General features: G+C 34.2%; 1 protein-coding gene across 2 annotated transcripts in view; it reads right to left on the bottom strand.

Annotated features, from left to right (window-relative positions):
- Positions 1-4,085: 4,085 nt before the first annotated feature.
- The window catches only part of LOC119837135 (phospholipase A1-like), a 20,742-nt gene continuing 8,097 nt past the window's right edge, over positions 4,086-16,730 (bottom strand). The window contains exons 3-6 of one of the 2 annotated variants that reach the window (XM_038362654.1): positions 11,694-11,801; positions 7,668-7,817; positions 7,158-7,311; positions 4,086-5,827 (exon numbers count right to left, since the gene is read on the bottom strand). In XM_038362654.1, the coding sequence (XP_038218582.1) occupies positions 5,155-5,827; positions 7,158-7,311; positions 7,668-7,817; positions 11,694-11,790 (1,074 nt within the window). In that variant the 5' untranslated portion in view covers positions 11,791-11,801 and the 3' untranslated portion in view covers positions 4,086-5,154. The remainder of the gene's footprint in view (positions 5,828-7,157; positions 7,312-7,667; positions 7,818-11,693; positions 11,802-16,730) is intronic. The other variant, XM_038362652.1, reaches the window with a different exon arrangement.

Raw genomic sequence — 16,730 nt, 5'->3', positions numbered from 1 at the left:
GCCTCCGGCTCTCCCAGTCACCTGATTGAAGATTGCCTGGTAGAGATAGATTTGAATCGTAATGTTACAATATTAAAATATTGTGGAAGTAATTATTGTACATCATAATTAAAATGAATTATAAATAAAAAGAACTAAGATTGCGTTTGTTCTATAAAAACAAAGGGCAATAAGCTGAAACAGGGCTGTCGAAGCCTCGTTTTATTGGGCACATTTTGAATTCATTAATTTGGCCTTTTTAATTTAGCGGCTCGATGTATTCCCACAGTGGAATACCCCTGGATTACTGTTAAATTGGTTTTTCTGAACAATGTGAAGAGGGTTCTGTCTATGGTTTTTTTAAAGAAAAAAAACATTTCATTCATTTATTTGCTTTAGTCTAGTCTAGGCTTAAAGCCTTTGTAAATCAGTTCATGATAAATTAACTAGCTTTTGCCGGTGGTTGCCCAAGCGTCGCTCGTATTTCATTTCTATCATAACTAGCATTTATCTTATATAAAAGAAGTTGGCAATTATTCGAAATACCTAAGTTTTATTTATTTTAATAATCCTATCCTACTAATATTATAAATGCGAAAGTTTGTAAGGGTGTGTGTGTGTTTGTTGCTCTTTCACGCAAAAACTACTAAACTCATTGCAATTAAATTTGGTACTGTCTACGTACAACAGGAGTCACATATAGGCAACTTTTTATCCCGATATTCCTACGGGATACGGACTTACGCGGGTGAAACCGCGGGGCGTAGCTTGTAAAATGATAAATTAAGTTTAAAGGGGACCACAGGGGCCGAAATGACGCGCGCATACATTTATTTCTCACGTTGATTATGAAGCTGAGCTGAGCGAGCGAAGCGAGCATGCCGCGGCATCGATTAGCGAGTGAATCGGCTTCTTCCATGAATTTAAAATTGCTTTAAATACTAAAAGCCTGACCATCGTGTTACCCGAGTCAATTATTTAAGTGCAAATATTCTGACTACACTAATAATCTGTACAAAACTTCGTATATAGGTTAATCTTACAAACTTTCGCGTTTCTAATATTTGTAGGATAGGTGCGTGTATATATGTGTGTCTCTGTCCCTCTCTGCGTGGATCTCTCTTCTCTCTTCTTCTTAAATTATATTAAGGATCTCTAAAAAACTGGCCAAAATAATTGTTATCAAGCGAACGCGTTCAATCCGACCGTCAATACGTATCGTTTTTATTTTTCCAACACAAATGTATATCATAAAACTAGACTCAACCCGCGACGATGCTCGCTTGAGGTTTAACAATTCGATCTCTGTGGGTTTGGGCAGATATTTGACAACTGTGTGATATAGTTTTGGAGTCTTACTAAGGTCAAACTCAATTTAATGAAGCTGGTTAACTTGATCGAATGAAAAAAATTAAGCATCCTTCTGCCTACTCTGGTGTTTCTTTCTATTTTTTTATTTATTTATATGTATCGGACTCCGATACGTGATTTTTATTTCAAACAGACTGATTTAATTTAAATTTTGTACAATCATAAGGATATTCTTACGTATACTCTGTAGTAATTGCCAAACTGCGAGTGACACAAGTTTATTGAATCGTGTTTTTATTCTTTCTTTTTAACTCTCTGTCTCGGTCTGCCAGTACACAGAAGGCTGATCACCTACTTGCCCATAAAAAAAAAAATCGATCAGTGAAACAGATGTATATCATCATCATCAGCCCATATATGTTCCCACTGCTGGGACACAGGCCTCCTATGAAGCCGCGTATCCGCTCCTGGAGTTTCTCTCCAAGCATCTTCTCTAAGCGATTTATTATGATACGAAGAACTTGTGGTATTCCACAGTAGATCTTTCGTACCATACAGTTGTATTAATTTACGGCACCTTTGGTTATCCATTATAATCGGAGCGCAACAAACACAAAAAAATACAAGCGTCCGTCTCAATTGGCGCGCGCGCCACGATTGATGCGTGGTAAAAAACCGACTCCCGACGGAACGCACCGCTCCGCGTTCGAGCGCTCCAACGAACACATTGGCGCGCGTTCCAAAATGGTAACAATTTCGCGCGACTGGAACGCGCGCCAATGTTCGTCCTTTTGGAGCGCATAATGGATACGCGGCTTAAGGGTTCAGGCCATAATCCACCACGCTGGCCAAGTGCGGGTTGGCAGATGTCACATGTCGTCGAACTTTTTAATTCTTGGACATGCCGGTTTCCTCACGATGTTTTCCTTCACCGTTTAAGCAGTGGTGATGTTATCCACATGCGCAGATAAATTGAAAAATCAATTTATTTCCTGCACGCTCGCCCGGTCTCGAACCCCGACTTATCGATTTTGAAGTCCGAGGTTCTCACCACTGAGCCACCACTGCTTCTGAGCCACCACTGCTTTGTATATGCTGATGTATATCATCTGCCCCTTACCCCAGTACACGGGACTTCACTTTTTTTAACTATATCTTTATTATTCTATTATGTGTATGAGTTTCAATGTATATATTATGGTCAAACCAAAGCTTGGCCGATCGAAGTGTCTGGGTATATTTGAAAGCTAAAAGTGCATGAAATTTCTTAATATAAAACGACTAAGATGCCCTTGCCGAGAACCTTTGTACATATAAATAATCCAGTTTCTGGAGGTATATCAAACTTGGTGTAAGCATACATCTATTATTTATTTATTTATTTATTTGTTAATAATGAATTTCCAACAAAGGACACAGTTTACATTTTCGCAAAGCCTGCCACATTCATAGATTACTGCACCTTCAATTACAGGAAATTACAACATTCGCGTTAACGTCAAGTGTGATAGAAAAAAAAATGATATTAAAGAATTAACAAAACAAAAACTTGGTGTGATACATTAGTTAAAATTAAAATTATATAATACAAATTGAAAATAAATTACCGGCTATTGACTTAATAATTGCAGATCGGAACTTCGCTGTCGATTGACTAAAAACGATTTTATACACGAATGATGAGCCAACTTCTGTATAAGGGATAATGGGACACGGAATCTTCGATTAATCAACCATTAGATATTTTAGTAATTTTGTCTTTGAAATGTCTGCTCGTCTTACGTTAAAACAACAACTGTAAGAAACTCGGCAAACGAAGTTATTCCGATTTCTCAAATAACTTCAAAAGAATGAAAGTTCACAATTCGACTGTATGTTTTTTGTTTGTTTCCTCAGAACTTTCGACTTGGTGAACCGATTTTGGTGATTCTTTTTTTTTTGAAAATTTGGTGCCTTCCGTGTTTGTTCCATTTAAATTTCGTCTAACTAGGACAATTTGAAGGCGGTTAAGTTATTATTTCAAATATATTTTTTCCCATGTCTATTATTAGTTAGCTAATTATAGCTATTTAGTTAGTTTTGTAAATTATAAATAATTTTAATGAATACAAAAGAAAATCATTTATATTATAATGTAGGAAGGGAATATTAAGCCTTTTATTACGGTTTCTTTAATTCTTACGGTCAGATGAAAATTGAGATGGGCTTAGGACTTGAACGTAATTAAATTAATATAAATTCTATTAAAACAACACGCATCTTTTAAAATATATTATAACAAAATGATTTGGAATTACATTTATAATTAAATTAACATAAATCACAGATATACAATCACGTAACAATAATGGATTAACTGTATTTGTGTAGTTTAATAATAAAAAAATAAAACATTAATTAAACTTTTAAATATTTAAAACACTACTGCATCTCTATCTAGAGCCTATTCGAATATGTTGTGCGAATAATATATATATAATTGGAATCTCGGAATCGGCTCCAACGATTTTCATGAAATTTAGTATATAGGGGGTTTCGGGGGCGATAAATCGATCTAGCTAGGAATCTTTTTTAGAAGATGTCATATTCGTGTTTTATTCGTGTTTTATCGACTTAAACTTACTTTTTTAACAAATAGGAGGCGTTTGAGTAGTCCCAATTTATTATGACTCTTCCTGATATCTATTGGCGAATAATAATATTATAAATGCGAAAGTTTGTGAGGATTTCACGCAAAAACTACTGAACCGATTGCAATGAAATTTGTTTCGTAGATAGAACTGAAATAACACATAGGCACTTTTTATACCGATATTCCTACGGGATACGGACTTTCGCGGTTTCAACCGCGGGTCACAGCTAGTTTTAATTTAAATTTAATGTGACGTACAAAAAAAAATAACAAATAAGGTTTCTACCTTCTTTTACGGTACATATTTATGGCAACCTACTTTCTATATAACAAAATAAATTATTGTTTAATATATATATGGCATCAGCACAACACATGAAATTGTATTTCATTTATTATACCCCACTTATACGCATGATATATCTTATGCACAATATTGTGAAAATGAATCATAATACACGTACATCTAAATTATAAATGCAAGTCAATGTGTAAACACATAAATTATTAATTACCGGATATTATCACTATATTTCGATGATTTGCTCCACTCTGTGGACTATTGTGTAGCACTAGTGAATTAATCTATTAACGAAGCGTTATATCATAAATTGTGCTTAAATAAAATAGCAAGAATTCCGCAGCGAGAACAAATTGAATCCTTAAAAAGTTCTAAACTTTGCTAACATTAGATTATTGAAGTGAAACTTCTTTAGAATCGTTGTGATTTCAAACCTGATGCAACGGAAAAAACGACAGGTAAGAGACACAAATACAAAAATGTGTAGAATGAAACCGGCAAAGAATGAGACAGAAATATACATACTACGATTTACAGAAGTTTCACTTCTATCATGTGTGAATCGCACACACACCTTTTTTGGTGGAGGAAACCTTCCGATATAACTAAAACCAAAACTAAAATCTAGACTTTCTATCTAGTATCACAAACAGAATTTGTATTAACTAATAAAAATATAAATATTGTATTGTTATTGTAATACTCGTGTAGTGTATGAAATAAGGTAAAGAAAATATTTATAAAATTTAGGTTCACAACACGAAATGTTATAGATTCAATAATAATACATAATCATATTAAACAAAAATTATTGTTCTATAACTATTAATTTCTGGGACTCTATTACGTTTATAGAAGAAAATATTATTGACTTCGACAATATGGCATGGGGATATATACCCAGCATCAATTCGGAAAATGTAATACAATTCTACGTCGTGAAATAATCGTCAGCATTAATTTTCCTACTGGTAGATGAATAAATTTCATTTTCAGCTTTAAGCCCTTCCTTCCCTCTGTAATACGGGAACTCATTATGTGTCGGCAAATAATAAATACCCTCCTTTTTAAAGTCGGTATTCAAGCCTAGATAGTTCAGCACAGTACCATTGTAACAGTTGGCAGACCTTGCGTCTTGTATCGAATCGCACTTCACAGCAATGAACTTTTTGGGGTTTTCTAACGCTAACCACCAATAGATTAAAGCTCTTATATGACTGCACACAACCAGGCAAGGGATGTAAGGAATATCACTGGGTTGGTACTCTCCCCCGTTCGCGTAGAAGTCTATATGTCCCAAACGTTCCGCTATACCGAAGCCATCTATATTTGTATGCAGAACATCGACACGGTGTGCGTCTGTGTGCCAGAGCTTTTCTTCTATCGGAAGACCTCGGTAGCAGGGTCCGGCGGGGTCTATGCCCGTGATACGCGACGGTTTGAGGCCTGTAGCGGTGTAATAGTATTTGGCGGCGTGACTCACTATGTGAGCGCCGAGGGACATCCCCATGAGTTCCAACTTCTCTGGCGGGAGACCTTGTTCTGTTAGTTTGACGAGGAATTCGCCGAATTTTCTGCCGATCACGCGAACTAGGCGGACTGATCTGGAAAGGTAATATTGAGGTTGTATTAGTTTAGAATTGAAATTTCATCCGTGATCATTATTAGTCTGTATAAGACTTTAAATGAATCTAAAATAATACTGAAGAATGGTTATCAGGAAAGCAGTACATTAAGGTATGATATAAGGCAGCTCTAGCTCTTGTACCGCCCGTGTGCAATGAAACCCTGGCGCCCCCTAAGCCTGACCAGTCTACGTCTCAGGGAGCGCCGCAGCGCCCTGCGTTATAGGTTAAGTCGCTCCTGATATAATGATATCAAAACTTAGAGGAAGCTTTATTTAGATATGATATTTCAAATCTTAAATATCAATGCATTTTATGAGTTACGAATTTACATTGTAGCCTTACTTGAATTGAACTTAATTTTTAACACCATTGTAATGCTATATAAATGATAATTTTTCAATTTGGGATTCATTTTTTATTTTAGGATCATGGGTGGCCGATGGCTAGGCGTTGCTACGGTTTGGCAAAAAACGCGGGTTCGAATCCCGCCTCGTGATCAAATTTTTTCTATTCTTTCAAAATTCCTCATTGAATTGAACTTTTCAAACTACAAGATCCTACTGATTGTCAGTTTCACGCAGAAAAAAGAAGGATTTTGTATCACATCCTTCATAAGAAACATTAATTAATCTTTGAAATATAACAGACAGACGAACACCCAGAGTTACCTTTGTATTTATTATGTGAATAGATTGATAAAGTGCATTGTTTAAGCGATCAATTGTATGCGACTCTAATTATGTATAAATGTTATAACTTTAAAAGAAACAATACAATTGTGTGTAAATTAAGTAAGGTATTTATATAAATCATATATTTGGCTGGTTTTGCTTTTAAAATATTGTTGTATTATAAAACAAGCTGTGCCCCGCGGTTTCACCCGTGTAAGTCTGTATCCCGTAAGAATATCGGGATAAAAAATTGCCTATGTGTTATTACAGTTGTCCAGCTATCTACGTACCAAATTGCATTGCAATCGGTTCAGTAGTGTTTGCGTGAAAGAGTAAAAAACATACACATATACCTACATTCATCCTCACAAACTTTAGCATTTATAATATTTGTAGGATAGGGTAGGATATATAATTCTAAAATAATTATAATATATATTATATATACTAGGTGGAGTGACAACATTCGTAGGGTTGCTGGTCACAATTGGCGACAAAGAGCCAACGACCGGGTTCAGTGGCGTGGCATGAGAGAGGCCTATGTCCAGCAGTGGACATCAAAGGGCTGATAATGATGATGATATTATATATACTATGTACCACGAGCGAAGCCGAGGTGATAGTGTATAACTTACTTCGGGTAGATATACGATAAAAACGGCATAGTGTCAGTGACCAGAACATTGTAGCCCATTTTAGAGTACGTATTGCCTACTGCTTGGTTGTGGAGGAAAATGGAACTGTCCAAGAATCCCACTGCATATAGGACTGTCTTCTTGTTCTTGAGATCTAGAAATATACACAGAAAGTAAGTATAAGTATATCTATAGTAATATTATAAAGTTGAAAAGTTTGTTTGTTTGTTTGAACGCACTAATCTTAGGAACTACTGGTCAGATTTGAAAAATTATTTTAGTGTTAAATAGCCCATTTATTGAGGAAGGTCATAGGCTATATATGTACCACGGGAAAAGCCGGGGTGGACCACTTTAACTTATATATAATAATGTAGCCTTTCTGCGGTCTCAAACTATATCTGTAAAAAACATCACCCAAATATATTAAGCCGTTCCTGAGTTATTAATAGTGTAAGTAACATTATTCTCTTTTACATACATATAGATAGATTACAGTATATGCCTTACCGAAATTCTTATCATTAAGTATAGATTTCACCGCCGACGCAACGGGGAGGGTCCTACGATACACGCCAGTTGGCGTGACCCTCTGTATGGTCACTTGCAACGCTGGGAGGGAGTCGGCGGTGATCGTCGCGTTCTTTTGGACTCCTGGACCTGGAGGAGATAAATTATTTTATATCTAACTAGACGCTCGTCCCGGCTCCGCCCGGTAATCAAGATTCCTGTTTTATTCCAAGGGAGCATTTAATCGGGATGGAAAGTATCCTTCCAGCCAAGTCAGCTCATACCCTGTCTATCTGCCAAATTTCATCAAAAATTTGTCAGTAGTTTCATGGTGATTGACGGACAAACATGCAAGCAAATAAACTTTCACATTTACTAGCTGCGCCCCGCGGTTTCATCTGCGTAAGTCCGTATCCCGTAAGAGTATCGGGATAAAAATGTTGCCTATATGTTACACCAGTTGTCCAGCTGTCTACGTACCAAATTTCATTGCCATCGGTTTAGCAGTTTTTGTGTGAAAGAGTAACAAACACACACACATCCTTACTAACTTTCGCATTTATAATATTAAGTAGGATAGTAAGAATAACATTAGTAGGATAGGATAGGATAATATAGTTAGTAGTAAGATGCTGAGCGTTTGTAAACTAACAAGCGATAATCATACGTTTTGCCTGATACTGAATTTGCAATACTGAAATGTCACAAAGTCATTTCACAATTACACTAGCTGTGACCCGCGGTTGAAACCGCGTAAGTCCGTATCCCGTAGGAATATCGGTATAAAAAGTGCCTATGTGTTATTTCAGTTGTCCAGCTATCTACGAAGCAAAATAGTATTATTATTCACCAATAGATGTCAGGAAAAAAACACGAATATGACATTTTCTAAAAAAAATTCCTAGCTAGATCGATTTATCGCCCCCGAAACCCCCTATATACTAAATTTCATGAAAATCGTTGGAGCCGATTCCGAGATTCCAATTATATATATATATATATATATATATATATATATATATATATATATATATATATATATATATATATATATATATATATATATATATATATATATATATAAGAATTGCTCGTTTAAAGGTATAAGATAATTTTGTTACATTTAGTTTGATATGTTCGACTTCATTAAATTCGAATGGATTTGAATCTAGAATCATGATATGTAGGATATCATAATATTATGTATGCGAAAGTTCGTAAGGATGTGTGTGTGTTTATTGCTCTTTCACGCAAAAACTACTGAACCGATTGCAATGAAATTTTGCACATAGATAGCTGGACAACTGGAATAACATATAGGCAACTTTTTATCCCCATATTCCTACGGGATACGGACTAACGCGGGTGAAACCGCGGGGCGCAGCTAGTAGTATATATATGATATATGTGGGGTATTATATTCCGCACATGTCTAGAATTCACTGTGTCTATAGACAAGGTAACATGAAGACAAGGTTTAATAGCATAAATGGATAATTATCAATGTATATCATAATTATTTATTTACACGGAAGCCTTGTACGAGTGCTATTCATTTATAAACGTGTAATTAAACATTTACGGTAGAATATATTAATTATTCTAATTTATACGTGTGAAATAAATGTGTTATAATTATCAGAAAAATAACGTTAAGGTGTGGCAGTGAATTACTAATAAATTAATTATGAATTAATTCGTGTGTGTTATTGAAATGTTATTTAATTTAGTTTTAAGTTTAATTTATTTTTGTTACATGTTTTTTGTTGTCTGTTCTTGTGCACAGACACAACAATTAGTATACAATTTTTTGTCTGTCTGTATCTTTCTTTACATTTTTTTTTTTAGTTAAGTTACCCTTCCCTATGTAGTATACACAACTTGTATAATATAAAGTAGTTATTATACACAACATGGCATCGTTTGTCCTCAAATTAAAGAGGGTGAAAATGTGGTGTTAAGGCATACATAGATGAAATTATTTTTATTTATTTTTTTTGTATGTCACAGTCGGCAATGGAGCTGGTGGGTCGCCTGATGATAAGCGCTACCATCGCCCATGAACATTTGTAGAGGCATAAGGTCCGTTACAGACCTTAAGCCTCTACAAATAGATTGCCGACTTTTTAGGAAGGGATTAAGAAAGGATTGGCGAGAGGTAAAGGAAAGGACTGGGAAGGGAAGGAAAAGGATATGGGCCTTTATACCATAGTTTCAAAATTGACGAGGATGGAGTATCGTCACCATCCCTACGTCATCCTTAGTGACATTGGCCATGCATTTTTAACTTTTTAGTTTGTTTCTGGCACCGAGTTGGCGTGTCCAACTTTTCATTAATATTCTAGCATCTGTCTATCTTAATAAACCAGCTCGAAAAGAAATTTATTTACAAACTCTTCTTCCTTTAATAAATTGTGAATACCACCCTGGTACCCCATAACAATATAATCATAAGAAAATATAATCATTGAAAGCAAAAAACCAAAACTTAAAATTGTCAAAACTAGACCAATTTAAAACGAGACCAGCATTCATTCATAAGGAATCACAAAAATCGATTCACCCTCTACAAACTTGTAAGATAAGAAAAAAGGACATAGACACAGTTAAAAGGAAACAGTTTTGTTTGTTTGCTAATCGTAAAAAGAATGTACTGCGATTCTTCACAACAGCCTAATTGATTTAGTCAGTTAATAATCGCAGCCAGTCACAATAGACTATTAACAAACTGATGGCAGTTGGATGGAACATTGAATAAACAATGTTTTATAGGATTTCACATCACAAGATAATATTATGTAGCTGTTATGCTTTTCGGACTGTAATCTATCGCTGTGTCAAATTTCATCCTAATCAGTTAATATGTTCTGGCACGATTGAACAACAAACCTTCAACCAAACGTAATCCTACTAATATTATAAATGCGAAAGTATGTAAGGATGTGTGTTTGTTTGTTGCTCTTTCACACGAAAACTATTGAACCGATTGCAATGAAATTCGGTACGTAGACAGCTAGACAACTGAAATAACATGTAGGCAACTTTTTATCCCGATATTCCTACGGGATATGGACGGGCGCAGCTAGTCAAATATATTCCTAAGCTTACGAGTATATAAGAAGCATACAAGCATATACTTGAGAGGGAAATATAGTAGCAGATTAATTGCAAGAACTATGTAACCTACATTTAACGAGTATTTCTCTTAATAAACGCTATATTAGCGTGCCATATAGTTTAATAGGCGACCTACTGACCTTGCAACTGACTTGTAATTGCTAATGTTACAACTCACATTGCATGTATCTATAAAGTTTGATTGCTTGTGATATTAAATTGAAAATATATCGCTTATAATGTGCTGGTAGATAAAATTATAGCCTGATGTCCCTTATTTTGTAAGTTTAAAAGATATCATCACTTTAACCCGCGTTTTCAGTCACTTTAGGAATAATTTGTTCCAACATGCTTTCCAGATTTTTATAATATACAAACATTTCTACAAGAGGGGTTATTACTTTTTATCTAAACTCATTTTACACGCTTTTTATTAGCTTCACCTGTATGTTTGTATGTTTGTTTGTATGTTTGTTTGTTTGTATGTTTGTTTGTTTGTAACTGACTTCTTTGGGCGCGATTTTGACCCACTTTAAACGGCCAGATTTCGTTCAAACTTTGTAGATTTATTGAGGACCGATGACAATACACTAATTTGATAAAATTATTCCAGTTTTCAATTTGCAAAATATGATTTTTGTTAAAGCGTGTTTTTTGTGTATATGTTTGTAATGTTTTCACACAAAAACTATTGGTACGATTTCAAAAATTCAGAATTTGGAATTTGAAAGATGCATCTTCCCTGTATGACATAGACTGTATTTTGTTTTATTTTTATCTCCGGTCAGCCCGGGGGGCGCCGGGACAAGCGACTAATCTTTATTATAAGACAACCATGGTTAAAAAAGCTCTTGAAAACCGTAACGAAATCGTTCAAGGCTTTTTCTAGGTAAGAATATAAACACTTACAGTCAGGTATTAGTCCCACGGGTCTTCCTATATCAGGCTTTGGGTCGAAACAGTTCGTCAGAGTTGTGAAATATAACAATGTTAGTATTAATCGCATCGTGGTCGTTCCTGAAAAAGATATAAAAATATATACATAGGTAATTAAACACAGCTCTGTACTTCCGAGCATTTCACTTTACTGCGCGACTGAATATCATAATAATATTATTATTATCACAGTATATATATGTCACACTAGTATTATAAATATGAAAGTTTGTTGTTTGGATATTTGTCCATCTATCACGCTGAAACTACTGAACGGTTTGTGATGAAATTTGGTATACAGATAGGGTTTGAGCTGACATGGTTGATATGGTATTTTATCCCGTGGGATGAAACAGGAATCTTGGAGCAGGGACAAAAATCTAGTCATACATATTTGAATAACCATTTTTATTCATTTATATCATCTGTGCTCAAGCTTCGTTTAGTAAGATATTTGTCTTCTTTATGCCATATATGGCAAAGGAAATGGTAGGTCACCAAATGGTGAGCGACCAGTACTGCCCAGAAAAAAAATGCCCGCGCAAATGGATTGCTAATAATATTGTATATAGGTTAAGGGGGGGGAGGATTGATGGAGTGAATAGAGGAAATTTCATTAAAAAAAACTCACTTATTGTCATACTACCTGCGCGGTTGCACCCTCGTAAGTCCATATCTCGTAAGAATAACGGAATAAAAAGTTGGCTATATGTTATTCCAGTTGTCCAGCTGTCTACGTACCAAATTTTATTGTAATCGCTTCAGTAGTTTTTGCGTGAAAGAACAACAAACACACACACATCCTTACAAACTTTCGCATTTATAATATTAATAGTAGAATAGGACTAGTAGGAAGGATCTTTTATAACTTCACATATACTCTATACGTAAAGAAATAAGAGAAACTAGTAAAATTATTGACAATGACACTGTAAAAGAGTCACTTAAAGAGAAACATAAAAAAATTAACTAGCTCACACGGCAAATGCTGTTGTGCCTTACTCTTATCATTTAGGCGTATTAAAAACAGTTTAATTAGCATCGGTCCAACAATTTCGGAGGAGTTTAGTAGCTAACATTGTCACACGAGAATTTAATATATATAGATAAAGGTGTGTTAAAAATGGTTAAGTACTGAATGGAATGAAATTACATCTGAGAAATATACTGCGAATTACAATGAAATTCCATACAGATTGGCAAATATACACGACCTTCGATTATATATCACATGTTAGTAGTCAATAGAAAATACATTTTGGTAAATTTACGTTCTAAACATTGTAATTGACCGCCATAACTGGCATTTATGGAAGCTCTGTCTAAAATTAATGTTTTTTATATTTTAATAAACATGTAAGTATGCGCTACGTTTAGTATTTCTTAATCCTGTAAAAAAGATGCCCCCCACACTAAATAAACAACGTTAAAAAAAAAACACGCTTTGAGGATAGCACCGATTCACTTATTTTTATACTGAGGCTATGTAAGAAAGTTATTTAATCCTAGCGATGCTAATCAGGATAATAAAAGAAACTCGTAATAATATTGTATTGTCATCGATGCTTTAAACGTGTACAAAGTTTGGATTAAAATGTCCGTTTAAAGTGAGTCAAAATCGAGTCTCTTACAGTTATGATAATAATAAATATATAATTAACAATAATTTAATGATATAATTAATAATATAAAATGGAGGTCATACAACAGATGACACGGCTAACCCTTTTTTTCTAAACTAACTGTAACCGTGACTTCGTTCACGTTTGTCAATAAATACTTAGATTGACTTTCACCCCTCCCTCTCAGACACGTATCGATTTCCGCGATGAAAAATAAATAAGATCCTTCTTCGGAGTAGATGCTAAACCTTGCCATGTTTCATCAAAATCCGTTAAGTAGTTTTTGCGTGATTCTCATTTGAGAGACAGACAGACAAATAAAAAAAAGGTGTGTGTGCGATTCACATGCGATAGAAGTGAAACTTCAGTAAATCGACAAAAGAATGAGACTAATATATATTAAACATAAAATAGTATGAATAGTTCTGTCTCATTCTTTGCCGGCTTCATTCTACATATTTTTGAATTTGTGTCTCTTACCTGTCGTTTTTCCGTTGCATCAGGTTTGAAATCACAGTTTGATTCTAAAGAAGTTTCACTTCAAAAATTTTTAAAATGCATTTTATACTTCAGGTTCGACACTAAAACGCCCCACAAAAATTCTAAATATCTTCAATGTGTTCAAGTACAGTACATAAATAACAGTATTATATTATCTGTGATATAAAACCAAGTCATTCCAACATACTTAAGATAATTTCGTTAAAGAAGTGTTGTGAATAATTGCCTCCTTACCGTTTTTCTAAATTTTATTGTTAGCTTAATTAGTCACTGCATATTTAAAAGATTTAAGACGTACATTGATCCGGGCAATAACCTCTCGTTTGGTCAAATTATCTTAAACGGGTTCACCAATAAGGAATAAACGAATAAACTCTGTTTTTAAATACGAAATATGAGTTTACTTGTGATGGCCTTTACCTGTCTTCAAACACTTTAAATACGCAAAAACGTTAAAACTATCCAAATAGTTATTTAATTCTTATTTGTATCGCTCACTTACACGTACAGTGCCGAGTTTTAACTGAAAATGTAACAACTGAATCGATTAAAGCATGCAATGTAATTTAAAAGACATTTATTATGGCGTTGTTATAAAAATTGCGGACTTATTGGACGTCATAATTTATGTGTCATTCTTAGGGTTACTTCATGAAACAATTTGTGGTTGTATAGAATAATTATTTTATTATTTGAATGTGTTTAGTTAGAAAAAATATTTTTAACGAAAAGCAGAACCTTTAGAAATTAAAGACTTTTTAACGGAATTTAAACGCGATTTATTATTATTAACCCGACGTTTCCAACACTACAGCGAGCGTAGTCACGGGGAAACTGTTCTCCCCTGAAATGTATAATACTCGCGTAAAATCAAACATATGAAAATACTAAGCAGAACCTTATTCAAATTGCTAGAAGTATACCAATTTTTAATGGAACCACACGTGACACCGGTTTTAAAAGTCGAATGTTCTGATATACAGCCGAATAGAGAATCTTTCTTTGGAAGTCGCTTGATAAGAAAGAAGAGTGAACAATAGGTCATAATGTCATATGGATTATTTGTTTGTTTTCTCTTACTATTTATTTCAAAATTCACGCACTGGAAATTACTAAATTCTAAAATGATTAATATGTTATTTTTCTTCAGTGTGGCACAATCCTATAAATGAGCTTTTACGTCATTTATTGATCCATAAATAGGATACATACTCAGTTGCTTAGGATTATAGAATAATCAATTACTTAATGATATATCATGTATTTTGCTTGTAACTATGCTTATAACAGTCGCTAGGTAGGTAGGCTAATGACTCATCCTTATTTCCTACTAATATTATCAATGCGAAAGTCTGTGAGGATGGATGTATGTGTATGTGTTTGTTTGTTATTCTTCGACGCAAAACAACGGAACCGATTGCAATTTAATTTTGTATATAGATAGCTGGACAACTGGAATAAAACATAGGCAACTTTATACCCCGATATTCCTAAGGGATACATTCTTACGCGGGGGAAACCGCGGGGCGCAGCTAGAATATTATAAATGCGAAAATGTGTTTGTTTGCTGGTATGTTTGTCTTTCTCTTGCGTTGCAACGGAGTTATGTGAACGGAGAATTCTGTGTTAAGTAATAGGTGATAGGATGCTAGAGGGAAACAGACTACTTTTTACCCCTGTAAAACATCTCATCCCAATGGAAATTCCTTTGACTACGCAGTCACAAAGCTAGTATACTATATATTTATACATATTTTATTGTTATCAGTATAATAAATTAACCAACATACGATTTACTTGCAAAAAAACCACACTGAAATGTTGATATAAGTTACAAAAGTCAACAAAAACATAAAAGCATAAGATCGTACTGAAAAGCATTCATAAAAGATTGCAACTAATGACATAGGTATCGTTTGTATTCAATCACGTGTTTAATAATAATCTTTTTATATAATAAAGAACAATGTTAATAGTTTAATGCATACACGTGCTAATTTACTCATATTACATCCACAAATGCTGATTTATTAACAACTCTGTCTACTTTATTATATTAGTGTTCTCTTTTACAAAGCTACCATCCATGTATCGCGGTAATCCTACTAATATTATAAATGCCAAAGTTCGTAATGTGTGTGTGTTTGTTGCTCTTTCACACAAAGCTACTGAACCGATTGCAATGAAATTTGGTACGTAGATAGCTGGACAACTGGAATAACATGTAGGCAACTTTTTATCCCGATATTCCTACGGGATTCCTAAGCGGGTGAAACCGCGGGGCGCAGCTAGTATTGTATAATATACTTATCGTTTTATTTCGATATTCCTATAAAAGAAGTGATTCTTAAATCAACTGTATTTATTTTTTGTTATTCGATAACTTCATGGATTTTGACCCGATGGGGACAGAAGTGGTACCTTCCTCCCCAAGAACTTCCATGACCCTTATAACAAAAAGTTATTCCTTAAGTCAGATGCTGTATTTACAGAATAGCTAAGCCAATAATGAATACAAAATTAAGCCTCTTTTAACAGCGGAATTTGAAAGCAATTTTGAAGATGTTTTGAAGGTTATAGTGGCTTATAAATGATTTACAACAAAAAGAAGAAATAGGGGCTTTAAAGAAGTTAATAATTATTCTTCATTGCTTTATAAATAACAGCGATAAGAAGCGAGGGCGCTTCTACGTAAATATTAGGTCCACATTTACATACTTTTATTGCTAAAATATATGCCTGGATGTGTGTGCACATGAATCTTCGAATGGAAATAAGTTTGATCTTAAATATATCCCAAAACAATTACAAATTTAAATAAACTTATGATTTTATAATTTGTTTCCTTTTTTCGCCTTATTTTATAACAATTTATTTCATTTATTAT

The sequence above is a fragment of the Zerene cesonia genome, chromosome 26 (genome assembly GCF_012273895.1).
Source record: "Zerene cesonia ecotype Mississippi chromosome 26, Zerene_cesonia_1.1, whole genome shotgun sequence".
In the NCBI taxonomy this organism is placed as follows: domain Eukaryota; kingdom Metazoa; phylum Arthropoda; class Insecta; order Lepidoptera; family Pieridae; genus Zerene; species Zerene cesonia.
Note: the sequence above shows the minus strand (reverse complement) of the source record. Positions and strands in the feature narration are given on the sequence as shown.